At 39.2% G+C, this 27,383-nt stretch overlaps 1 protein-coding gene across 1 annotated transcript in view; it reads right to left on the minus strand.

The window, feature by feature from the left end:
* Positions 1-3,890: 3,890 nt before the first annotated feature.
* The window catches only part of CTNNBL1 (catenin beta like 1), a 216,689-nt gene continuing 193,196 nt past the window's right edge, over positions 3,891-27,383 (minus strand). Inside the window, exons 14-16 of the mRNA XM_044664307.1 lie at positions 20,895-21,032; positions 20,720-20,792; positions 3,891-4,118 (exon numbers count right to left, since the gene is read on the minus strand). Coding sequence (XP_044520242.1) covers positions 4,030-4,118; positions 20,720-20,792; positions 20,895-21,032 — 300 coding nt within the window. The 3' untranslated portion in view covers positions 3,891-4,029. The remainder of the gene's footprint in view (positions 4,119-20,719; positions 20,793-20,894; positions 21,033-27,383) is intronic.

The raw sequence follows: 27,383 nt of genomic DNA on the forward strand, positions 1-27,383 counted from the left end.
CACCCCTACCCCGCCCCCAACTCCCCTCTGGACCCAGTTTTCTCATGTTTACAGTGAGGGGTTTGGACTAATTGATGTCTAATGTTCCTTCCAGGCCTTCTATTCACTCTGTGGGAGTCTCTCTGATGCTAATTAGCTGTATTTTAAGGAGACTAGATATCTCAAAGTCAAGCTTTGCCATCTTTACGATACTCTTCCTGAAAGTTCAATCCCGATTTTTTTTTTTACACCCTTACCTTAATGTTATAGAACTGATACTAAGTAAGACAGAAGAGCAGTAAGGGCTAGGCAATTGGGGTAAAGTGACTTATCTAGAGTCACAGAGCTAGGAAGTGTCTGAGGTCATATTTGAATCCAGGTCCTCCTGTCTCTAGGCCTGGTTCTGTCCACTGTGCCACCCAGCTGCCCCAATCTTAATGAGTTTTACGAAGGACATAGCCAAACTAAGTCAAGTCCTGCTAGATCTATGGGAGGAGCTTCTTCTTAATAGGACAACCAATCTGACACTGCCGAAGGCAGCCTGCATAGAACAGAAATACAATAGTTGCTCTAAGATGTTGCTGATACACTGAGAAATATATTTATCTGTATATTTTGTCCTATCTAAACTTTATATCTCCCTTGCTTTCTAAGCACAATGAGTGCTCTGCATACCATAAATGCTTAATAAATGGCTATTTTGTAGTTAAGTGATGAAAGGTACAAGAAATCTGTGATCACATAAGTCATTTTTTTTACTCAAATCTTCTTCCTCCTTCCCTGCCCTTGGGGGGAAAATGCCACCCATCTATTCAACACAAATGCATTAGGATCCCAGTAATATGACAGACTGTGGGTCAAATGATATTCTACCATTTTTTAAGAACCCTTACCATCCATCTTAGAATCAATACTGTGTATTGGTTGTAAGGCAGAAGAGCAGTAAAGGCCGGGAAATGGGGGTTAAGTGACTTGCCCAGGTTCAGGCAGCTGGGAAATGTCTGAGGTCAGATTTGAACCTAGGACCTCCTGCCTCTAGGCCTGGCTCTCAATCCATTGAGCCATCCAGCTACCCCCTCTACCAAATTTAACTGTAAAAAAAAAAAGTCTACCAGAATGTCTATCAAGCAAACAGTACACAATAAATAATGCATAATGAACATTTAACAAACATCTGAAGCCTTCTAGAGACAAAAAACTCTCTATGTAGGGATTTCCCTATCCTCTATAAATGGGACCTTTTGGAAACCCATCTTACATGGAGGACTAGGCCTGAAGCTGTTTTTCAATTGGTGTGCCCCAGTGTATGAAGCGCTGCCTAGGGTACAGTAGCAACCATCTAACTCAGGAGGGCTAGGCTTCTGGGTCTGTGCAATAATGGACTACCCTGTGGAGGGAAGCCATAGTCATTATCACAACCAGGGCTTCCTTCCTGTGAGACAGATTTGAGAGCTAAAGAAGGCCTTACAATAGAAAGGTTTTTCTTATTCTGTGCTCATGCAAAAAGCTTACTAAAGTTGAGATCCTGGGCTGAAGGACAGGAGAGCCTTGAAATGATAATAGCAACTTACATTTCCTCTCCTTGGAGGGGGATTTAGAAAAGTTTACCCCTTATAAAATTCAATTTCAATTAAAAAATACTTCTTGCCTTCTATGTAGGAAGACCTACGCTAAATGCTCTATTTATAAGAATCCTATGACAGGGACAACTAGGTGGCTCAGTGGATTGAGAACTAGGCCCAGAGATGGGAGGTCCTGGGTTCAAATCTGGTTTCAGACACTTCTTGGCTACGTGACCCCGAGCAAGTCACTTAACACCCCATTGCCTAGCCCTTACTGCTCTTCTGCTTTGGAACCAATACACAGGATTGATTCTAAGATGAAAGGAAAGGGTTAAAAAAAAAAAAAAGAATCCTATGACATATTTGCACATAGTAAGTGGGTAAAAGTTTTTCAGATTGAATTGGAGTCACCATCCATAAATAATCTGCCTAGTCACACATCTGATAGTTGTAGCAGTAGGGATTTTTTCTTAATATATTAAACTATCTCTTCAGAAGAGGGATATGCCACCAACTCTACTACCTGGCTCAAGGATTAAGTAGAGTAAGAAAATCAGGTTAGGGGTTTTGGCCTTAAAGGAACGTTAACAAGCTGACATGAAGTTTGTCTCCTGACAGCACAAAATGCCACCCAGGACCCTGGTGCCTACTTATGTACTGTTTGAATGAAGCTTTTAAGCTCCCCTGATGATGCATTTTTCTCAGAGATAAAAAGCACAAACCTGACCTGCATGCAAATCTCTATAAATGAGACAAGGAGATCTTGCTGTTACTGTGTTAGGCAGGGTGGGCTTATTGCTACCAAATCTGAAGGAAAGATCTGGTGATAACCATTTTTCATTACCTCTGTGAAGTCATGGCACAACACTGTTGGGAAGCCATGTATGTTTTGGGCTGTCAGAATTCTCAGAACACCAAAAAAAAAAAAAGACTAAAAAATAGAGGTGCTGGGTAAGTGAGTTTATAGCAGGTCATGGACACTAAGACATTAACTCAATTCAACAAATGTTTATCAAGGGTTTACTATGTGCAAGGCATTAAGTGTTTCCATTTTGAGACAGTGATCTAATGGAGAACTCAGAAAATAATGCATGGATGACCTTTGTTGGAAAAAATCAATAAGCACTCTTTCCCTGACAAAAGAGGTAATTATAAAAGGAAGTGTTCACAGGATTGAAGGGAGGAGGGAAAGGAAGTGTTAATGAGATAATTAGCATTTCTCCTACTATGAGCAGCAACGAACACAAATAGTACCTTTAAAATTCAAATCCTAAGAAAGAAAGTGGTAGAAAAATGTTGATTAAAATTTAGTGACAAGGTTCTTAATTTGTACTTAGGTGTTTCTAATTCTTTACATCTAACTTTTTCTCTCCTATTGTTACAATTCAATAGTAAGAGTCTGAAAAACAACATGCACTTGCTTCTAAAAAAAAACCCAAACCCCTTTTAAAAAAAAGAAAGAAAGAAAAAAGGCAAAGACAAATGTCCCAGAAAGAATTGAAACTGGAAGAATGTCATTCACCTACAAAAATTCTTCCATAGTTTCAGGCAGACAATCATATTAAGATATTATATAAAAGAGTACTGTATTTGAGAAATGCCTCTAGTTCTTCACCTTCCCTGCCCCTCAGGTACCACTTCTCTCTTCAACCATCCCAAAATATAAAGTACATTTTACCATACCTGATTTGAAGTTATGCATACCTCCAGAATAACACCTTTCTTACCTCCAATTATTCACTTATCCTTAGGATGGTACTCTTACTGAAAATACTGTTTGCATCTTCATTCTGGAATTTTCTTCTGAGCCTATAGAACATTATTTTTAAACTCAATAGTGAATTAAAAAAAATCTTTTGAAGATGATGGCTTTAATTTTTGGAACTATTAGATATTCAGTCATAGCTAGTGAATAAGGAAAGTAGTGAAATTGGGGCTTATTTATGGTAAAGAACAAGGAATGACTATAAATTTTGGAAGCTACTTTTCTTACATAGGTCATAAATGGGTTCTTAAGCTAATTTCCAAAAATGCTTCTGAGCAATGACAATCATACTAAAATAAGCATGAAGTTACTCAGGGTGATTATTTTGATTGACAACAGTTAGTTAAATGCCTTATTTCTTGTTTGCTTATTAAATTAGTCTCAGTACTTCATAGTCACATTCTGTATGCTGAATATTACAAGAATCAGATGATTAGTGTTGTAAGGGACTGTAAGTTTTGAGGTCTAGTTCAATTTTCTCATTTTACAGATGGGAAAACTGACGGTACTATGTGTGAGGCAGCATAAACTCACCATTCTTTTTATGAAAGGTATTCATGCACATACATAAAAAACCATAAGGCCAGGAATACCAAAACTAACTTTAATGCGTCCAAAAACCAAATTAAAATTTGCATTCTAAAAAAGGCATTTCAGGTTGAAGAGCCCAGAAGCAGACATAGAGCTCATAGACTGAGGGGTGAAAGGAAAGGCAGAATGGGACTAAAAATTTTCCAGCAGCTCCAGAATACGCTTCTGTTCATTCTCCCGGAATTCCTGGTTCTTCCCATCACCAATGTTTTCTGCATACTCTGAGGAAAACAAAGAAGAATAGTGATCAGAACATGATGAATCTGGTTGCATGCCGTGTGTGTGTGTGTGTGTGTGTGTGTGTGTGTGTGTGTGTGTGTGTGTGTGTGTGAGAGAGAGAGAGAGAGAGAGAGAGAGAGAGAGAGAGAGAGAGAGGACGAGAACTTGCCATGGGTGGGGTATTGGTTGTGTTTCATTTTACCCCTGACTGGGATGTATCTAAAAAGTGAACAATGGATTTCTCTCTCTCAGGTGTTAAAAAGCTTTTGTACTATGAAAGCATCTACTGATCCTCAGTGGAAAAGCACTTGGGAAGGAGAAAAGGGAAAAAATAACCTTATTACAATTTGGAAACAATTTTGCTCCTGCCACTTTCTGTAATTCCTCCTCTTACTCTTTATTACTACAGACATCTGTAGGAAAACACGATCTGGGCTGCAGACATGGTCCAGCTGTGCATTTCCCACCTGAAACCATCATCCATTATTAGACTTCCATCACCTCAGTGGCAAACAAATGTGATGCTTGATATTAAAGAACCTTCAAGAACTAAAGAGGCAATAGGAAGCAAGGAATGAAATGGCTGGAAGAGAGGATCAGCAAGCGATATATCATCCTCATCTGCCAGGAATGCTGTCACATCCCCAGGATAGATAGAGAAAGAACGATTATGAAACAGGGAAGTGTTTAATACCCTTGGAGGTACCTTCTTTGGAAAGAGTCTTAATGAAATAACACTTTGTTCCTCTAATGCTTTGTGACCTATGAGAGAAGGGAGTGAGAAAAGGCTGTCCCTTTGGGATAAAGTTGGCCAGGGGGTGGGGCCCACATTCTAATCACTTCCAGGCTAAGTGCAAACAAGAAGGAAAACTAGGGTCTGAGGTAATCTACTTGCTGAATTATTTCCACTATGGTCTTTAGACAAACACTGAGCACCCAAATAGGAGAGGAAACAGAAAAATAGGCAGACTTAGACCTGCTCAAAATTGAAGGTGCCTTCTGAGAAGACGATTGTAGGGTTTGTGCATTTTGACAAGTAGGCTGTTTTATACAAAGGCTCAGAATATACCATCTTTCCCCTGAAGAGGCCTCCAAAGCTAGAAGATTCTATTTTGTCTTAAGAACACTACTGTAAGAGAAAAATCACTTTTAATGGATTTTTTATTTTAAGGTGAGGAGAAAACTGCCCTTCCCTTGATGGTTCTATGTAGCTACACTGGTGAGCCCTGTAAAACACTACCTCTCACAAATGAAAGCTCTTCAGTCTGATAGTCATCTTTCAAGAGGGGCCTCTTGGGCTCTCTTGGCTAAGACCGTTATTTATAAAGTACACACTGAGTGTTTAAAAGAAGCAAAACTCCTGTAGGGCACCTGGATGCAATGACCTTACAAGAGGCAAGTATGTAACAGGAATACCTTTGAGCAAAGTTGCTTCAAGTACCAAGGTAGTTATGAGTTGCCAACTCCTATCAATTCTATCATGGCAATCTCTCTCCAACAAGCCCTGTCCTGTCTAGTCCCATCTCACTGCCCTGATTCAAGGCCTCTTTGCTTCTTTCCTAGTATACTAGAAAAGCTTCGTATCACTAACCAATCCAGTTTGAAAGGCTTACTAGAGTAAGCTTTCCTAAAGCAGTTAATAAACATTAATTAAGTACTTATTATGTAATAGGCCCTGGGCTAAGCACTGTAGAATAAAAAGAGAGGTAAAAGATAGCCCTTTCTCTCAAGGATCTTACTGTCTAATGGGGAAGACAACATGCAGAGAGGAGGAAGGAGAAACTGGAAATAAGTCAATAGAGTGAAGGCATTAGAATTAAGGGAAATTGGGAAAGGATTCCTGTAAAAGATGATCCTTTAGCTGGGACTTGAAGGAGGCCAGGGAAGCCAGCAGGTGGAGATGAAGGAGAGCATTCCAGGCATAGGGGGATAACCAGTGAAAATACTTGGAGCTGGGAAACAGTGTCTTGTTCAAGGAACAGCATGGAAGTCAGTGTTGATAGAATAAATAGCATTGGTGTGGTATAAAGTATAAGAAGACTGGAACCGTGTTAGTAGGGAGGCTTTGAATATCATGCAGAGGATTTTCATATAAGATCCTGGAAGCAATAGGAGGCTACAGGAATTAACTGAGTAGGGAGGTGACACAGTCAGACTCTTGCCTTAGTAAAATCACTTTGGCAGCTGCATGAAGGGTAGACTGAAGTAGGAAGATACTGGTGGCGAAGAGATGAACAAGCTTGAGGTGAGAAGCACCTGCATCAGGCTGGTGGCAGTGTCAGAGAAAGGAGGAGAGATGTTACAATGGTAAAATCAACAGGCCTTAGCAAGACGTTAGATATGGAAAGTGAGAGAGACCAAAAAGTCAAGGTTGACACCTAGGTTGTGAGCCTGGGTGAACAGAAGCATGATAGAGGCCTCAACAGTGGTATCAAAGTTAGGAAGTGGGGGTAGGTTGGTAGAAAGGTAGTGAGTGCAGTTTTAGACATGTTAAGAGTCTATAGGCTATTGAATTTAAGATATCCAATGGGTAGCTGGCAGCATGAGACTGGCAGTCAGTAGAAAGTTTATGGCTGGATAAAAAGATCTGAAATTCATCATCACCGTATTAAGATGTCTGAATCCATGAGAGTTGATGGAATCATCAAGTGAGACAGTATAGAGGGAGAAGAGGGCCCAGGACAGAACCCTGTTGGATACCAATAAGTTAATGAGTGTGACCTGTAAGTGAGTCATGAAGGGGAAAAAGAGTCAAAGAAAACTCTGAGATTTTGTGTACAGGTGACCAGGAGATCAGTGGTGCCCAAAAAGAGAAATAAGAAGTCAGAATGAGGAACAAGTTTGAAGAAGTTTAGCCATAGACATGCTGAACTTGAGGTGCTAGTAGGACATCTGGACAAAGACATGTGTTGGAAATGTAAAGTCTGAAGTTTTGGAGAGGTCAAGGTTGGAGATTTTTAAGTTATTCATATAAAGATACTGCTTCTTCAAATGGTGTCCCTTATACCTAGAAGTGACTTCTCTCACCTCTGAACTCCCAGAGCATTATTTGTACCTCATAAGCAATTAATATATGCTCTCTGACATAGTTATTTGAATATACTTTATTTTCCCTATCATTCTAAATTCCTTACCAAAACTTAGATGGAGCTTATTCATCTTTAAATGAAGGGTATTGCATGTTTTAATAATAATAGCTAACATTCATATAGCTCTATGTGCCAGATACTGTGCTAAGTACTTTACAATTATTATCTCATTTGAGCCTCAATTCAACACTGGGAAGTAGGGGTTGTTATTACCCCATTTTATAGGTGAGGAAACTCAGGCAAGCATAAGTTAAAAATTCAGGTTCCATAGCTACTAAGTGTCTGAGTCTGGATTTCAACTCAGGTCTTTCTGACTTCAGGCCCAGCACTCTATCTACTTTGCCATCAAGATATCTATAGCAGGGACTCAGTAAATGCTTGTTGAATCAAAGTATCTTCATCCTTTGGTCATTGCACAGATGGCTGGTGAGTTCTCAAGTCTATACTGATCAGACTTAGTCCTTCTGTGATCAATCTATCCCATACATATTTCTTTCTCCATGAAAACAGGAGAGGGGTACCAGTTTTTCATTTTATACACCATCACCTTTTGTTTCCACAGTACAGTTCTATTTGCAGCAAATCTTGGTGGTTCCAGCTACCTCTGGTTATTATAGCTACAGAAGCAGTTTATAAATATTAAACAGATTTCTCCCAGAGGTCTTGGGGAAAGAGTTCTCTTTGCCTTCTTGTGTGTTTGGAGTGGGAGTCCAAAAAGAGAAGGGGAATGCACTCTGGGAGTGGGGGAAGAGGAGAGAAGGAAGGAGAGAGTGAGGGAAGATGAGTTGGGTGGAGAGAACATAAGAGATGGCACACACATCAGCAGCTTCTCTACTTCCCCAGTCTTTTCAAATGCTCTTATAATAAAAGCTTTGATGGAGCTCAAAACATGTAGCAGTGCTGAACGCATAAATATTAAAGCAAACTTTCGACAGCAGGTTTACTATTCAGACACTGAATACAAGCTGTTCTGTTTATGTTAAGAAAGAGGGAGGAGGGAGAGATGAAAATGGTGGATGGGAAAGTGCTATCTTCCCAAGCAGACATTTACCAGAGGATCTCACAAATCTTCAGATCCTTGGGACTGCTAGATCCAAATTCCTATCCTTTAAAAGGGGCACAGTGGGGAAAGAAAGCAATAATATTTTTGCCTACAAACTACTAATGATTATGGAGGAACCCTGAGAGAGCTAACGTTATCCTTTTCCCAAGGCTGTAGAGAAGACACTCTAACCTTAAGGAAAGTTAAGAGAAATTACTACTGAACAGATACAAAGTTCAAATGGGAAACAAAGTCTTATGGGTTTTGCCAAATGGAAATTACCTTAAAAAAAAAAAAAGACCAACTTAGAACTTCTAAAATTTATATTCCTTAAGAAAGAAGAGGAAATTTTAGCCAGTACAGTGAAATAGCAAGGAAAAGAATGAAAATTTAATGGAGATTTCATGAAAATCCAACCAAAAAACAACCCATTGCAACTAGAGTTATGGTTACTCCTATGCTCATGTATGTGCTGCTTTGTTATGGCAGCAAAGCACAATCCTGAAGGTTTGTTTTGGGGTTTTTTTTTAGGGTGTGAGGGTAAGGAATTTAGCCTGTGGCAAAGCATTTCACAACCAAAGCCAAATGATTTTCTGCTACTGGTTTGATTAGGGAGATAACCCAAGTAAACACAGACCTGTGCCTGTATGCTAACTACTGGACTGAGATCTAGGGTGGCCCTGGCCTCCCTGAAATCCTGGCTGCCTCCAGATCCAGATGTGAGCATTTCCTTCTCTCAAGCTTCTAGAAGAGCCCTGGTACTACAGTGGTGTCATCATCAGGCTTGAGATGAGTTGGGATTCTAACTGGCTGCCTTTTTCTCTTTCCTGGCTCCTTTTCAGTGGCCAAATATTCAAGTGGGAGTTTGCCTGAAGCAGCTGTTCCTTGCAACTCCCAAAGCTGTGTATGTTGCGCACACAACAAAGGATAAACCTATTGGCTTCTGTGGCATTAAAAACCCAGAGGAAACGCACTGGTTACCAAGTGGACAAAAATCAATATGAAAATGCTTGTTTACAGGGATCTAAGAGGATATTTCAAACCACAAAGAGCACAAGCAAATTAAAGGGCCAAGGGCCAATTTCTAAAATAATTTTACAGTTCTTATGTCTTTCTGGCTCACTACTGATTATACTCGCTTCAAAAATCTTCTTTTTTTCCCCCCTCTGTAAAATCACCCTGGCACCTTAGAAGAGTTGTTTCCTCCTATTATCTGGGGTTATATTTTGTTAGCAATTTTCACCTGAGATTTAAAGGTCTTCATGTCTTCCAAGTCAGAGCTGTGAAGATAGGATTAACTCTCCCCTTGTCTATTTTTAGCTAAACAAATCAAGAACTCAAAGTACCCTACTGAACAATAACTAATAGAATTCATGAGTCACTTACTAGAGTAATAAGTTCACACCTCCAAAGGCTACTACCATTCCCCTTAGGCAGTGCTAGGCAAACTGAAAGATTGCAATAGGTTCCTGGTTTCCCGGTTCTGTAAAGTGGGGAACAACAGGAAGTGACATTGAGAAAACTGCTTTAAAAAGGCCAGTCTGAGGACTGATGTGTTCTCTCTGTGTTGGTGAGCTAGACTGGAGGAGGAGACTCTTTCCCGGGATCATTAGCTTGTGGTGAGTGGAATGATTCCTTCCTTGGTTCTTTGGTGAGAAGACCCTCCCTTTTCCTTGGTGCTGAAGTAGGATACTCCCTTCAAGTGTGAGTTCTTATGAGATTTTTGACAGTCTTAGCCGCTGGTGCATTGAAGGTCCTCAGCGGATTCTTCATCGTCTCCTGGTTCTTCGGATTTCAGCTTCCTAATTAGGACTTTGGATTCTGGTGAGATTCGCCTTCAGATCCACATTTGCAGTCTGGAGACATTAGGATTAAATTTAGGGTATTTGTAACTAGGCAGTACTTTCTGTCTCTTTATCTACATTTTTCCACTTTCACTCTTTCCACCACCTCTTTGTAAATAAAGATGCTAAAAGTCATTTTGACTTAAACTGTAATCTTTTTAAATCAGTGACCACAATATTACTTTAGAATTCTCATATTTAGCATATAACTTAAATTTAAATTCTTACAGAGTATCACAGTGGAAAGAGCCCTGGAAATAAAAAAAAATCCAAGTTCTGGTATATTGGCACCACAAATAACTGTGTAGACTTGGCCAAGTCACTTAATTTGCTGAATCTGATCTTTCTCATCTGTAAGGTGGGGATAATAGATCTGCTGTGAGCTTTGCATGGGAGAACATCTCTTAACTGCACTGCAGGAGATATAAGAAGGTGAGCCTGCCCTTAAGGAGTTTCAGTTTGGCAAGGGGGATGAGACATATGCTTGAAGAATCATTAATGGAGTGAGGCTTGAAAATAAAGTATCATGAGAGTCCAGCTGGAAAGAAGGGATGTGATCAGCTAAAGGTGGAGGGGAGGGGCAAGGCAGAATGAGGAGTGGGCAGTCAGAAAACTACAAGGTGCAAATCTAAGGGGTTACTATAAACTTTACCTAGGAACATTTTAAAGCTTAAGAGCTTCTGAAGCTGTAATTCATAGAATTCTAGAATCTCAGAGTCAGAGGAAATCTTACATTTCATCTTTCCCAGCATATAATTGAATTGGGCTACTTTCTACAAACAGATGACTAAAAAGGCAGTTATATCTTCTCCAGTGTTAAGGAACCCAAGGAAGTCAATAGCTCTCAAGATAGCCTATTCTTCTTTTCAACAGCTCTAATTGTTAGGAATCATTTCCTTATAATCTGCCCCTCTATAACTCCCAACCATTTTTCTATATGGGCCCAAACACAATAAGCCTCAACCTTCCTTGATATGATGGCCCTTCATAACTTGAACCCCCAAAGAAATTGTTCTCTTGAACAATTTTCCTTTTCCATAAATCTAGGGGTTCTACTTTCTTTTTTTCTCCTTATGGATTGGGAAGGTGAAATAACCAATCAAAATGACTTTCCTTGTTTCAAGATGAAGATTAAACATGAAAATATACATGGCTCTCTTTATCCACTATTACATAAACATCATGAATGTGTACAAAGATGCTACTCTGTCAGCACCTGGTCCCTGATTAAGATAGGCAAGGAAACTAGTGCTAATTCTCAAGTCTTTGTAAGTACTATTCATCCCTTAGAACCTACCAGGCAGTCAGCAACAAGGGAAGCTATACTTTGGGAACACTAAGAAGCCGTCTGCAGAAAGGGACTTTAATGAGCCATCAATTATTCCCAGTTTGCTTGGCAACCTCAATGTAGGGAGGGAGGAAACCAAAAAATAAAGGAAAAAAGGACCCTGCTGTGCTTGCATCATCAGCGCTTTTCTGAGACCTCAAGGGATACATCAGCTGTCACACTGCCAGCAAACCTTAGAAAATATGTAGGCCATAAAATCAAAGTCAAAAGCTCACATCTAATTAGTATGCAAACAAAATGAAATAAGAAAGCAACCCGAACTGAAAAACAAAATTAAATTTGAAGGACAGACTGATGAGCTGGTTCTCTTTATGAGCTTTTGTTTTCAGTTGGATTTTTTTGGGACGGAAGGAAAAACAGATGGGTGCTATACTCCTGGCGAGGAGCATGCTGCTAAGGCCCCACATTCCCCCAGTATATCACAATCACATTTTATTTACCACCTCAGTACATACACCCACTCAATCCCATCACATTTACATTTGTCTCCTGACAGCATCTATGCAAATATACCAAGCTGTCCAGATATGTCCTGCTTTGGACTGGGTGGTTAGAGACGGTAGGCAACTGGCATCACCCACCAAGGTAGCCAAGATGAGCATTCATTTATGCTTCAGTGTGAGCCTTCACCATGTTCAGTGAATCTGTATCTGCCACTTATTACCTCACAGAAAAAAGGAAAATACTTTTAAATAAAAAGCCTACCTGCTATCTTAGAATAAATATTGTGTCTTGGTTCCAAAGCAGAAGTACAGTAGGGGCTAGGCCATAGGGGTTAAGTGACTTGTCCACATCAGATGGTTAGGAAGTATCTGACACCAGATTTATACCCAGGACCTCCCATCTATAGGTCTGGCTCTCAATCCACTAAGCCACCTAATTGGCCTTGAAAAAAGGAAAATTCTAAGATTCATCTTGAGAATGGTTAAGGATGCAATACCAGCAGTGTGGTATTTCTAGTACCTACTTCAAATATTCATGCATCAATAAACAGTTATTAAATATTCCTTAATGTATACACCACCTAGAAGGAAGAAAACAAGAAATGGATAACTATAATATAAACCGGGTGAAGTACATAAAAGGAGTATAAGTCTGTTGAAATGGCAGGGATTACTTCTAACTGGGAAGAATGAGGGAAGTCTTCCTAGAAGATGTTCAGCTCAGGAAGAGGAAGTGAAGTAGGGTTTACCAGGCAGAAGTAATAGGGTGGGCAAAAGCAGGAAAGTATAGGAATTATTTGGTGAATAGTCTAGTTTAAATATAAACCCTTATCTTCCATTTTAGAATCAATACTATGTATTGGTTCTAAGGCAGAAGAGTGGTTAGGACTAGGCAATGTGAGTTAAGTGACTTGCCCAGGGTTACACAGCTAGGAAGTCTCTGAGGCCAGATTTGAACCTAGGATCTCAAGTCTCTAGGCCTGGCTCTCAATCCACTGAGTCACTCACCTGCCTCTTGAATAGTCTAGTTTAGCTGTAATATAAAAAATATCAATGGCAGATATAGTATGAGAAGGCTAAATACCTTTCTCTCACTCTATATTTAGTAGCATTTTGTGCCTTGAACACTTATCATCACACAGCAGTCACATAGACCCTTTATGAATCTTTGTTGAATCAAACTGAAAGTAAAGGCAAGTTGGAAAAAATTGTGGAGGGCTCTGAATGTCAAGCCAATGAATTTAGACTTTATATGTTTTGAGCAGGAGAATGGTGTGATTAGTCATGCATTAGGAGGTACCTCAGCGCAGGGTGGACTGAAGAAATAAGATATGAGGCAAAAGAATTAATCCTATTACAATAGTCTTCAGTGATGGGCAAACTGTTCTGTCCCCTCCCATGACATTATTCCTAATCTGATGAATACAATGAGGATACAATACAATGAAACTTTGAAAGAGTTGCCTTAGAAACAGACTGAGAGAGATGAGCATTTTCTTTCCTTTGGCCCCCGCTTTTAAAAAGTTTGCCCATCACTGGTCTAGGTGAGAGAGTCTCCATTATTCTAATCTCTGAGAAGAGATGGTTCTTCTACTTGCCATGGCCAGTGTCTCTTCCTGTATCCTCAACTCATTCTCCTCTAGTAGCTGAAGCCATTGATCATTTCCTCTCTCTCATATTCAAGCATGCTCAAATCTGTTCTATCCTCCCCCTTTCATGGACAAGCTCGTAAAAGGACAATCTACATTTGTTGCTTCTATTTCTCATCACTTTCCAACTCACTGCATTTTGGCTTCTAACGCTCACCACTCTACTGGAATGATCTCTATGAGGTTAACGATGATTTAACTGATAAATCCAATGGCCTTTTCAAAGTTCTTGTCTTGTTTTAATCTCTGGGCAGCTTCTGATGCTGCTGACCACACTCTTCTCCTGGACAGTTTCTTCTTCCCTGGCTTCCATAACATCACTTTCTCCTATTTTCCTCCTACTAGCTGACTGTTTTCAGCCTTCTTTCTGGGATCATCCTCTATCTCTTGCTCTCTTATTATGAATATCCCCTGATTTTATATCTTTGGCCCTTTTCTTTCTACATATTTCCACCCTTGGCTATCTTCTTCTGCTCCCATGGGTTCAAATAACTCTACATAGAGATTCCCAAACCTATAAACATAATCTTAATCTCTCTCCTAAAGTCTAGCCTTAAATCAACAAATACCTGCTGGATATCTCCTTCTGGATGTCCTGTAGTCATATCAAATTCAGTATGTTCAACCTAGTCCCTTAAACAGTTCTCTCCAAATCATCCTATTTCTGTTGAGGATGCCGCCGTCTTTCCCAGGCATTCAGGTTTCTAACTAGTCATCTTTGACTTTTTACCATAACCACCCTCCCACAGCTAATGGATTATCTTGATAATTCTACCTCCACATCATCTTTCACATGCATCTACTTCCTACTCAGATAGAACAAACAGGTTATTTTGAGTCCTCTTCATCTGGATTCTAGTAACAGCCTTCTTCTAGTCTCTTCCCTCTCCCATCCACCCTCCTCTAAAGAGCTGTTGTAATAATATTCCCAAGGCACAGTACTGTTACTTCTCTGATCAAAAACCTTCAAGGTTTTTCCTTCTACTCCTCAATTTGACATTTTAGGTTCTGTAAAATATAGCTCCTAACTATGACTCCCATGTGTGAACTCTAGTTACCAGCTAAATTGAACTATGAGTTTTTCTCTGAACTTGACACACTGTTTACCACACCTATATATTCATTCAAGTTCTATTTTCCAAGCCTGTCAATAGTCAATCAACAAGCATTCTTTAAGCATTGACTATGTGCCAGGTTCCATACTTAGCTCTGGGCAAACAAAGAATGGTCTTCAAGGAACTTACATTCGAATGGGAGAGATAACACGCAAATAACTTTGTATACAAGATATATACATTGTAAATGACATATAATCTTAAAGAGAAGGCATTAGCAGTGAGTGGGAGGGAATGGGACCTTGGAAAGACCTCTTTTTTTTTCATGGTGGTCTTTTTTTTTTGAAGTTTAATTAATTAAGAATATTTTCCCATGGTTATATGATTCATGTTCTTTCCCTCCCCTCCTTCTACCCCACTCCCATAGCCAACAAGCAATTCCATTGGGTTTTATGTATATCATTGATCAAGACCTATTTCTTTATTATTAATATTTGCACTAGGGTGATTGTTTAGAGTCTACATCCCCAATCATGTCCCCATCGAACCATGTGATCAAGCAGTTGTTTTTCTTCTGTGTTTCTACTCCCACAGTTCTTTCTCTGGATGTGGATAGTGTTCTTTCTCATAAGTCCCTCAGAATTGTGGAAAGACCTCTTATATAAAGTGGGATTCAAGCTAAATCTTAAAGACAGTCAGGGAAGTCAGGAAGTAGAGGTAATGAGGAGGAGCATTCCAGATAAGGGAGGCAAAAGCATGGAGTCAGTAGATGAAAGGTCCAATTCAGAAAAGTAAATATATATGGGGAGAGGGGGTAGTATTGTGAAAGCAGAAATAAGAAGATTTGACAACAAACTGGAGGGGTGGGGTGAGTGTAAGTGATGTGTAATTATCCTAAAATCCAAGATTTAAAATCTTTTGCAGAAATTTCAAGAAAAGAAACTTGACAACATCCTGAATCAAGAAAGCGGATCTTTTTAGAGAAGGTGCTATAGGATGCCTGTGGAAGCCACACACTGCACCAAAAGATCCAGAATGAACTTTGGGATATAATGAACTGAACTGAAGGGGATTGAACATACTTATTCTGAATGTAAACTCTTATGCCAAAGGAGACTGCCCCCAACTGGCATTTGTCAATGCGTCTATCAACCATTTTTTGTTTTCTTCTTCTTTTATTTCCCTCTTATCTCTAACTATTGTAGCTTCTTCTTGGAAAGTGCAATACTGTATGTACTTTAGGCTAGAAGATCTTTAGAGGTATAAGATAGTTATGTTTATTTTTGTTTATTTTTGTTTTAAACTCTTACCTTCCGTACTGTGTATTGGCTCTAAGGCAGAAGAGTGGTAAGGGTTAGGCAATGGGGATTAAGTGACTTGTCCAGGGTCACACAGCTGGAAGTGTCTGAGGCTCCAGATTTGAACCTAGCACCTCCTGTCTGTAGGCCTGGCTCTCAATCCACTGAGCTACCCAGTTGCCCCCCATAGTTATGTTTAAATGATCCATTGAGGAGACTAGTCTCTCAAAGGATCACAGAGGGAACTGTATAGAGGGAATTTCATCCCCTCCCCCTCCTGGATTGCTGGCCCAGCTCATCCCATTTTTTACATGCCAGCACTGCGTCCATGAAGGTAAATAAAAGGGTGTGGGTTGTAAAAGTGAAGCAGCTGGCCCAGAGCCCTGGCTGGGAAACTCAAGCCTGAGGCAGGGGAAGGGAAGAAACTAGATAGAACTCCAACTCCCCCCATCTTTGGCAGTTTATGACTCTGGGAGTTGATCTAACTGAAATGTTTGTGGACCAGTATGGCTGCTTATCTGACAAGCTTTCTAGGGCTAAACTTGATATTAAAAGGGAATAACCCCACAGGAAACTGATGACTTTAGCTGTTTGAGGTTTGTCCACTAAACAAGGATGAGTATTTGGCTCAGAATGTCTACAAAGCTGATTCCTATCTCTTTGGATTTCAAATGTCCCTGAAGCTGGCAAGATGGAGGATGGCTTTGGTAAATGTATGTATTAGGCCAATATAGTTTATCTCAGAAGATCTCACACCAACTGCCTTAGTTAAAATAAGGATTTAATGATCTTGAAGGGTAATAATAGGTTGATAGGTAATAAGACAGAAGGTAAGGTCAAATCTGTCTAAAGTTCTTTGTTGCTGACAGGATTACTTCTCCCCTAATGGAGCAGAAGCCCCACACCAGGATCTTGTTTTCCTCACTTCCTCACAAGCTAATCTAATTCCCTATATAAACTAATTACTAAAGAAAGATGATTTAAAGATGATCTTGATTGGAGATCAGAAAATACTGAAGTTTAGGTTGAAATTTCTGCTAGCTGATTTCAGCAGTAATTGACTCAGGGTCAATGTGAAAGTATTATTGATTATCAGTATGGGTTAAATTTCACCAAGCTCTTCTGGTCAGAGTTATGCTAGGCCTAGAAAGCAATAATTATCCCACTACCCTCATCCACCTAGCACCCCCCCAGGAAAAAGTAGAAGTCACTTAGCTTGGGGTGCTGCTTATATACCCACATTCTTAACTGTTCTTAACTGTTCTTCTCTTGGGGTTCTATGGGGTATTTCACCCCACTTAAGATTCTTCCAGCCACAGGGTGGACTCCGCTGCTCTCTCTACTTCCCTGAGCAGGTAGAGTGAGATGGATGGAGAATTCTACAAGATGAGCTACACATGGTCAGACTTAGAGTAAGAAAGAGACTTTAAATCTATGTTTATCTGCTTTTTCTATTTCAAGTGATTATTAATAAACTTTATAGAAAATAAGAGCTTGAAGATATTAATTTTAATCTAACAGTGAGGAGCCAAGGATGACACTAAAGCTACAAATTGAGCAAGTGGGAGCACAGGGGTGCTCTTGATAGTAATAGGGAAACCAGTCAGAGGGCAGGGTTTGGTAAGAAAGATAATGAATTCTGAGTCAGCTACGTGGTTCAGTGGATAGAGAGTGACACCTAGACTCAAGAGGACCTGGATTCAAATCTAACCTCAGACACTTTCTAGCTGTGTATCCCTGGGCAAGTCACTTAATCCCAATTGCCGAGCCCTTACTGCTCTTTTGCCTTGGAATAGATAATTAATATTGATTCTAAGACTTAAGGTAAGGTTGTTGTTTTTTTTTAAAGGAAAATAATGAATTCTGCTTAGACCATACTGGGTTTTGAGGTGTCTTCAGTATACCCACTTCAAGATGTCCAATAGGCATTTGGTGATATGAGACTAGAGGTCAGGAGGAAGGTTAGAACTAGATAAATACATCTGGGAATGATCAGCATAGAGATCATAACTAAATCCATGGGAGCTAATGATATCAATAAATGAACTTGACACCCACAGTGAGCATAACCTAGATGAAAGTTTAGCAAAGGAGACTAAAAAGGAACAATCAGACGGATAGGAGGAAAACCAGGAAAGAAGAGTATTATAAAAATCTAGAGAAGAAAAAGTAGTCAGGAGAAGAGGGTGACTGAACAGATTAGATGAAGATTGAGAAAAAAAACCAAAGTTTCAGGTGAATGATGAAGAAGGAAGCCAGATTGCTGAGGGTTTAGAAGACAGTGAGATGAGACATGGAGGCATCAATTGTGGATGGCTTTCTTGAAGAATTTAGCTATGAAAGGGAGGAGACATATAGGATGCTAGTGTGTAGAGTCTGTCAAATCAAATGAGGGTGTTCATAAGGATAAGGAAAGACATGGATGTTTCTATAGAAAGCAGTAAAACAGGGGGCAGTTAGGTGGCTCAGTGGATTTAGTCAGGCCCAGAGACAGGAGGTTCTGGGTCCAACTCTGGCCTCAGACACTTCCTAGCTGTGTGACCCTGGACAAGTCACTTAACCCCCATTGCCTAGCTCTTACTACTCTTCTGCCTTAGAACCAATACATATTATTGATTCTAAGGTGGAAGGTAAGGGTTAAGAAAAAACAAACAAACAGTAAAAGAGCCAGTAAAGAGAGAGAGAGACTGAAGATTTGTGAGAAAATGGGGATGACTGGGGAAAGGGAAATGGAGAAAGTAAACACAGGAAAATACAGGATGGGATGGAAGCTAGTTTGGAACCAAAGATTCCAAAGAAGATGTTAACGATTAGGATCTAGAGATAGTAAAAGAAAAGATGGGATGGGATCGCTTATGCAAGTAGATGAGTTTCTTTTGTAAGAGAGAGGGATGAGAAAGGAAGATGAAAGAAGAAACAGTGGGAAAAGACTTCTGGGTGATGTAATATGATGTGGAGAGAAGATGTAGCTCTTGGTGAAGCAGGAGATGAAATCCTCAGTAGAGAAAGCAGAGAGTTGGTGAGGATGAAGGAGAAAGAAGAGTCAAAGATGACCATGGTTAGTAGTATGGATGAGTAGGCTTCTTCACTCATCCATCACCAAGAATAAGCATTTTTTCCCTATTATGCATACTGTATGAAGTCATTAAGCCAGGACTTTAACATCAGATATGGCCCTCTCTTGTTACCTAATGCTTTTGGCTTACCATCCTAGGATACCTTGAGCACCAGAAAATTGGCCCAGATGAGGAACTGAGGACTTCAGGTTATAGAATATGGAGGTATAAGACGGTTACTGCCTTATAGGAAACTCCTTACAGGAACAATCTGGTTGGCGAAAGTCAGTTCCATTAAACCAGGAATATACCCAATTTATAATAGTGTAACAAATAAAATTAATATAGAGGGACAGAATTAAAAATATCATGATTTCAAAAGTTGTATTGAAAGCCATTTAGAAAAATGAAGCCACGTGCCTATTAAGATTTAGTTCAAAAGTCGCGCCATAACTCTGCTCCCTGCCTGCTTCAACAGGAAAAGGGCGTACAATCAAGTCCTGAGTCTTTATACCTCTGTCTACTTCCTGTCTACTTCATTATGCAAGAGGAATCATGGGAAATGTAGTTTTGAAAGAGTCCTAAATATCCACAGGAAGTTTAGATCAGGGACCTCAAAATTAGTTCAAGGACCACCAAATTTCCAATATCAAAATAGTGAATGGTCTAGTTTTAGTCTTCAAGGAGTTCAGAAAAGACAGAGATCTAGGGAGGCTGCATGGAGGAGGTAAAACTGGAGTACAGCCTTGAAGCCTATGTGAAAGCATTTGGATGGCAACAGGGGAATAGGAGGGATATCCTGGGCAAAATGAACAGGCAAAAAATGAAAACAACTTGGGCATGTCTATGAGGCAGTGGAAGCCAAGCTGATGCTAGAGAAGAGGGAGGGTCCAATAGACTGGTTTAAAACTGAATAATCTAAAATGCACAGGCAATCAGTTGAGATTAACTATCCAATGATGGGAAGGAGGATTTCAGAAAGGGAAAAACATCCTGCCTACTTTGTGATAACTCCATATAAACATACTCATTTCCTTCTCTGCAGATCATCAAATCCACTCTTGTTATTTTGACTACAGGGGTGGAGGTGCAGGGAAAAGGAGGTCTGCATGAAGGGAGAGCCGAGAATAATAAAAATTCTAATTGAACGTGTGGGCGTTAAAGGTAAATGCCATTTAAAAGATAAAACTGCAAATCACAACAACTACATCTTTAAACTGAAGAGTAATATTCCAATGCAGTAATCTCTGTTAATCTGGTCTAGGAGAAGGATGAATTCCAGGGGAAGTTAATGTGATGCCACTGGCCTTGTGCCAGGTTATGATGCTGAAGGACTGGATAGGTTTATATTCCCCAAACTGTTTTATGTGAACTATAATGGGTGTCACTTTTCAGTGTATATCTATTTATTCCTTACTTGAATTCAAAGGGTGTGGCCTACATTCAGACCAACTTCACTTTGTACTCTGCCAGGGACGTGAAGAAGGGCTTAGAAGCAGGAAAGTCTGGAGGCAAGGTTACCAAGTAGGAGGCTATTAGGATGTTCCAGGTGAGAGGTGATGAAGGGTTAACACTGGTGATATATTGGAGGGCACTATTTTTGTAAATTCTAATGTCTTGAACTCATGAACAGAGGTAGGAATTTAGAGGAGAGACAGATCTAAAATAGACAAGGTGATCTGGACATGTAGCAAAATGGAAAATAAAGAGTTCCAATGTTAAGGGCTCAAATAAAGGAAGTGCAGCCCTGTTCTCCACAGCTGACTGCAAAGAGGTCACCTTTGATGATGTGTCGGACAATCTTGATAGAGCTTCCACGCATATTCAGGATCTGATGTACTCTTTGTCGAATCTGGGAAAGTAAGGACAGTACAAGGATGGAATCAGTCTCAAGATTATTCTCTTGAGATGATCCATACATGCCATAAAGGAAGAAGTACAGAAGGGTCTCTACCTGGGGGACACTAGCATTACAGATCTCTGCCATGATGTAACAGATGTGCTGCAGGACAAAGAGACCAGCATCTAAGCGACGGAGATAGAACTCATCTTCTATGTCATCATCAATGATCTCTCCTCGCCGTACCATATCCTAAAAACAAATTAAAGTCCAAGAATAAGCTTAGGGACAATAGGCAATTCTCTCACAAACTCCATTCCATCTCCACCTCCCCAAGACTAAACTAGGAGACCTTTTGATCATTTAAGATGTTCCTTGACAAATAATTTTCATCTATGTGCAAAATCCCACCAATATTGTGTTTAGCAGCAGTTTTTAAGACTTTGAAAATTAAAAATTATTGAGGACCTCCACACACACTACCTCCTAACCCCCGCCCAAGATCTTCTGTTTATATAGGTAATATCTACTGATATTTACTATATTAAGAATGAAAACATCTTAGTGTTATGATGAAAATAGTTTTGACATCTAAAATCTCTCAGACCATCTCTCAGACCATATTTTGAGAACCATTAGTGTACATTGTGTTATTATTTTGCATAATACATTTAGGTGAAATCACTCATTCTTATGTGTTCAATGATGAGGTCTGTAACCACAAGAAACACAAATCTATTTGTCCCAGTCTGTTCTCCTCATACTCTCTCTACTCAAGTCCATTCTTCTTAATTTTGTCCAATAAGACACCATGTTGTATAATGGTGCTTAAAAGACAACTGGTTAAAGACAGATATGAAAAAGACTTATCCAAAGGTTTAGGCAGTGATGGGCAAACTTTTTAAAGAGGGGGCCAAAGGAAAGGAAATGCTCATCTGTCAGTCTGTTTCTAAGGCAACTCTTTCGATGTTTCATTGTATTGTATCCTCCTACTCTTTGTATTAGTCAGATTAGGAATAATGTCCCACAGCCGAATAGAACATTTCAGGGGGCTGCATCTGGCCCTTGGGGGGTTGTAGTTTGCCCATCATTGGGTTTAGGTTTAAGATGGAAGAAAGTCAGTCCCTCAACGAATGTCCATTTAGGCTAGTTTCGTGTTCAAAATATGTATTGTCCTTAAGTTATAAATAGAGAAGGGATGATTATAACTCACATTTATTTAGCATTTTCATGTTTGTCAAGTGCTTTAAACATATTATCTCATTTAATCCTCACAATAAATCCATAAGTGCCTAAACATAGTACATGTTTAGTACAAAGACACCTTTGAGAATAACTTAATGATTGATTTCCATTTTACAGATGAGTAAACTGAGACTCAGAGAGGTTAAGTGATTTGCTCAGAGTCAAAAGGTTAAGTCTGAGGCAGAATTTGAACCTAGGTCTTCCTGATTCTAAATCTATGGCTTTTATCCACTTTTTGTTGAAAAATAAAATGAGTTGCACAGACCACTCTCTGAGAAATAGCCACAAATAAGACTGTAAGAATGTAATAACAGCAAAACCCAAGGCTGCTAAAATGCAAACATAAGCTCTTACAATATTGAGAAAATTGAGATCATCTACCCTTGGCTTCTTCTTCTCCCTTCTCACAACTCCCTGATGTCATCCTTGGCTCTCTTTTCCATTCTTCTAGTCTCTGACAACAAGATGGTTCTTATCTAAATCAACCTCTCTACATTATTTCCTTGATCACATCTCTTCTCCCCTCCTGTCTATTTCTGTAGGCTGCTCCCTCAATCACCTCCCCTCATCTTTAATTTCTCCCTGGTTTTTTTTCCCACTAGTTCTTTCCTTCTCTATTGCCTTCAAATAAACTCATCTCCTACATTCTTAAAACAAATAAAACAAAAAACAAAAGCCTTTAACAGACCCAACCATTTCTACCTAAACAATCCTTTCTCTCTATTCACATATCCATTATGTTATTAGGATTGGCCTTCATCACCTCTCTCCTAGATTATTATAATAACTTCCTAATTGGCCTGGCTGTTTTAAGTCTTTTCTATTCTAATTCATCCTTTACAGAGCTATGAAAATGATTTTCCTTAAGTGCAAAATCTGGCCATGTCATTGCTCTCTTCGAATTTCAGTGGTTCCTTATTTGCTTTTTTTTTTTTTTTTTTTTTTTTAACCCTTAATAGGTATTGGTTCCAAGACAGAAGAGTGGTAAGGGCTAGGCAATGAGGGTTAAGTGACTTGCCCAGGCTCACATAGCTAGGAAGTGTCTGAGGCCAGAGTTGGACCTCTGAGGCCAGAGTTGGACCTAGGACCTCCTATCTATAGGCCCTGTTCTCTATTCATTGAGCCACCCAGCTGCTTCTCCCTACTGCTTTTAGGACCAAATATAAACTCCTTTTTTGGAGATTTTACAGATTTTTACAATTTGACCCCAGTCTTCTTACTCTCATTATCATTATTTTCTGAACTCTACAGTCCAAACTAGCTTTCTTTTTGTTCCTGACACTGTGATCTGTCTGTTATCTCTAGGCCTTTGCCCTAACCATCTCTGATATCTAGAAATGACTTTCTCCTCATCTCTGCCTCATAGAATCTTTTTCCTTTGAGTTGTAACTCAAGTATCACTTTTTACATGAAGGCTTTTATACAATTCTTAACTGCTACTGCCTCTTCTCTCTAATTACCAAATACCAAAATACTTTGTATTTATTATGTCTATATTTATGCACATGTCTTTGCATTCAACAGTATAGAAATTTCCTGCAAGGAGGGATTGCTTCGTGTTTTGTCTTTGTAACCCTGTCATATAGTATCTCACAGTGCCTTAAGCTCAGGAGTTACTTAATAAATGTTTGTTGACTACACAGGTACAGTAGGAAGATTACAAAGACAATGGATCACAAACAGAAAGCTGAGCTAAGTAAATAAAGTAAACAATAAAGAAAGGAGTTGAGAGAAGGCTGAGGTTGGAATGGCAACTGAGGAGAGGAGAGGGAGGAGTGACTTTTTAAAAAGATATCTTCTGGGGCAGCTGGGTAGCTCAGTGGAGTGAGAGTCAGGCCTAGAGACAGGAGGTCCTAGGTCCTAGGTTCAAACCCGGTCTCAGCCACTTCCCAGCTGTGTGACCCTGGGCAAGTCACTTGACCCCCATTGCCCACCCTTATCAATCTTCCACCTATGAGACAATACACCGAAGTACAAGGGTTTAAAAAAAAAGATATCTTCTGGGTTTTATGCATTTCCAAATATATATCTTTTCTCAATGCCAAATAACCCAGTGAGGTATCCTTTGTAATAAAGCTCAAAAAAGAGGGTGGAAGTCTGACTATATACAACATTCCATGCCTAAAATTCACTTTCTCCTCTCAACTTACTGGCTTCCTTTAAATCTGAACTAAAACCCCACCTTTTGCAAGAAGCCTTTTTCAGTTCTCTTTAATATTAGTGTCATCCTTTTTGAGCTATCTCAAATTTAGCTCATAATTGTCTCATAACTCTCATTGTCTTGATAGTTTCCCAGCCTGGTTCCTTGAAAGTCCAGGGTGAATCTTACCCACTATCCAATTTATAAATATATATAAACTTTGGGGGTCCAAAGTTAAATAGTCAAACTGAAAAGAAAAGAAATTTATTAGTGCACTAAGGAAGCTTGCTTGGGCTGGTTGCAGCTTTAACTTCTTATAGCTTTTTAGGCTTGTTTTAATGTCCAACTCTTAGAGCCACAGAAGTTGGTAAAGGTCAAGTTTGTTCCTTTGGGAAATACATATCTTATCCGATATCCCTATATGGGCAGGAAATCTCTAAGATGGTGAGGACTCTTTAAAAATATTCTGTTCATTCTGTTGTTGCCAAACGGAGCAAAATCAAGAAAACCCTAGAGTTCTGTTACTTTACCCAAGAAAAACATGTTTTATTTCTAAACTCACAATACTTGGGTTCATTCATCTCCTCCATAACCCCTAGAGTTTATGCATAGGTGGTTGCATGCCATCTCTCTCATTAGAATGTGAGTTCCTTGAGGGCAGGGACTTTCTTTGTATACCCAGCGCTTAGCAAGTATCTGGCACATTCTGTGGACTCAATAAACGTTCAATGGCCTGAATATTTCAAACTTATTATATGGTGCCCTATTTCTGCACTGAGGGGAAGAAGGTATATAATCTCAACTCATCCCCAACACCATTGTGTATATATTACTATATTATTATATTCATTATATTACATATTATTATATTCATATATTATTATAGCCATTGTGTATATTGCTTTTCTGGTTCTGTTTATTTTAGGCTGTATCAATTCACAAAAATCTCCTTATTTTTCTCAAAACAGTAATATTCTATATTTATATATGTCACATTTTATTTAGCCATTTCCTAATCCATGGCCCCTTACTTTGTTTAAAGTTCTTTGCTACCATAAAAATCTTGCTGTGAATATTTTGGTGTATATGAGAATGTTTCCACATTCTGTTTTTTACTTCCTTACGATATACCTAGTAGTTGGATTTCTAAATCAAAGGGGCATTTTTTATAACCTTTTAAGCATAATTTCAAATTGTTTTCTAGGATGGTCAGACAAATTCACAACTCTATCAATAATGTATTCATTTACCCATCTTCCTATAGCCCCTCTAATACTATTTTCATATTCTGTCCTCTGTCAGTTTTCTGGCTATGCAACAAAACTTCAATGCTGTTCTTATTATCAATGACTTGGAGTAATCTTATATGATTATTTATGGTTTGTAATTCTTTATCTTTTGATCACTTATCCTTTGGGAATGGCTCTTGGTCTTCTGGATTTATGTTAATTTTCTGTGTACATATTGGGTATTAGTCATCAGAGATATTTAATGTTCATATGAAAGTTTTTCAATTTCACATATTTGAAATTATCTATTCTATCTTTTGTGATCAAGGAAACTTTCTAATACAATGAGATCAGTGAACAAGAGGTAGCAGTTTCATGGATAACATATAGAAGAGACGGAAAATTCAACTATCCATGCACAGAAAACTCTTCCTCCATACATATTAGCTGGAGCTATGTGGGCTCAATAATCTATATGGCTAAAATTTAGGATTATTCTAAGTTCCTTTTTTATCTTAGAGACCATGATGAGGATGGGAGGCTTTGGAAGGTATGGCATAGTAGCCCGGCTGCATCACTGACTATTTGATTCGAATTATACATAGCAGTGACACATCAACTGATCCCATCTCTCTTTAAAGCAACGTCAGTGAACTTTGACTTATCAAAATATTTTATTGCTACATATATTTGTTCAGCTGCAAAAATATTCATAGAATCAGGATCCTACACAAACTAAAGACACATTTTCTAGATTGAACTAATATTGGACACATATTATCCACAAAAATGACATAAAAAAAAACAAAACACCTTTACCTTCTGTCTTAGAATCAATATTATGTATTGGTTCCAAGGAGAAACTCAATAAGGGCTGGGCAATAGGCGTTAAGTGATTTGCCCAGAGTCACACAGCTAGGAAGTGTCTGAGACAAGATTTCTATCTAAGACCTCCCATCTCTAGGCCTGGTTCTCAATCCACTGAGCCAACTAGCTGCCCCCCACATAATGACATTCTAATAAAAATGGGTTACTTTATGTTCTTGACAATATAATTCCCTGCCTAAATGCTTTTGTTCATACTTTTGCATATTTTACCTACTGAACTCCCACTTATTCCATAAAGGGAATTAAATACTACCTCCTTCACTGGTTAATGATTGCCTTATTCTTTGATCTCACATAGTACTTTGCTTTGTACTTCTCTAATGTGTTTATCATGTGATAATGTGTATAAAGTAACTGTATTTGTGCACTATTAGACTATAACTACCATGAAGGCAAGAAATTGTTTAATCTAAAATTTTTGTCACCTAACCTAAGGTAAGAATTAGCAGGTGCTCGAAGTTTGGTTAATGAAATCATTGAATCTCAAAGTGAAGACCAAGACTTCCCAGATCAACTACCCTAACCTGTCCCTGAACAAGACTGCTTTCCACAAAATCCTCAATAGGTCAACAGGAGCCAGCCTTTGCTTAATGACCTCTGAGGAAGGGGAGCCCACTACTACTACTTGGAAACCCAGTTTATTTTTGAACAGTTCTAATTATTTCAGGTTCTTCCAAAATTGAACCTACATCTGTTTCTTTCTAGGTTCTACCCACCCTGTGGAGTCTTTCTTAAGACTGTAAAACATTAGTCCTTCTTTCCTTTTTAAACCAGGACCCAGATAAGACTTTGGTCATAATCTCTTGCATAATTAACCTACACACTCACTCTCTCTCTCTCTCTCTCTCTCTCTCTCTCTCTCTCTCTCTCTCTCTCTCTCTCTCTCTCTCTCTCTCTCTCACATCATTTTCCTCTAGTTGCTACAAAAGCCAAAGGTATCTTTGCCTTGAATCCCTTGGACCAATGATGGACAAACTACAGCCGGTGGGCCAGATGTGGCCCCCTGAAATGTTCTGTCCCCTCCCACAACATTATTCCTAATCTGACGAATACAATGAGTAGGCTACAATACAATGAAACTTCAAAAGAGTTGCCTTAGAA

This window comes from Gracilinanus agilis, chromosome 2 (genome assembly GCF_016433145.1).
Source record: "Gracilinanus agilis isolate LMUSP501 chromosome 2, AgileGrace, whole genome shotgun sequence".
NCBI lineage: Eukaryota > Metazoa > Chordata > Mammalia > Didelphimorphia > Didelphidae > Gracilinanus > Gracilinanus agilis.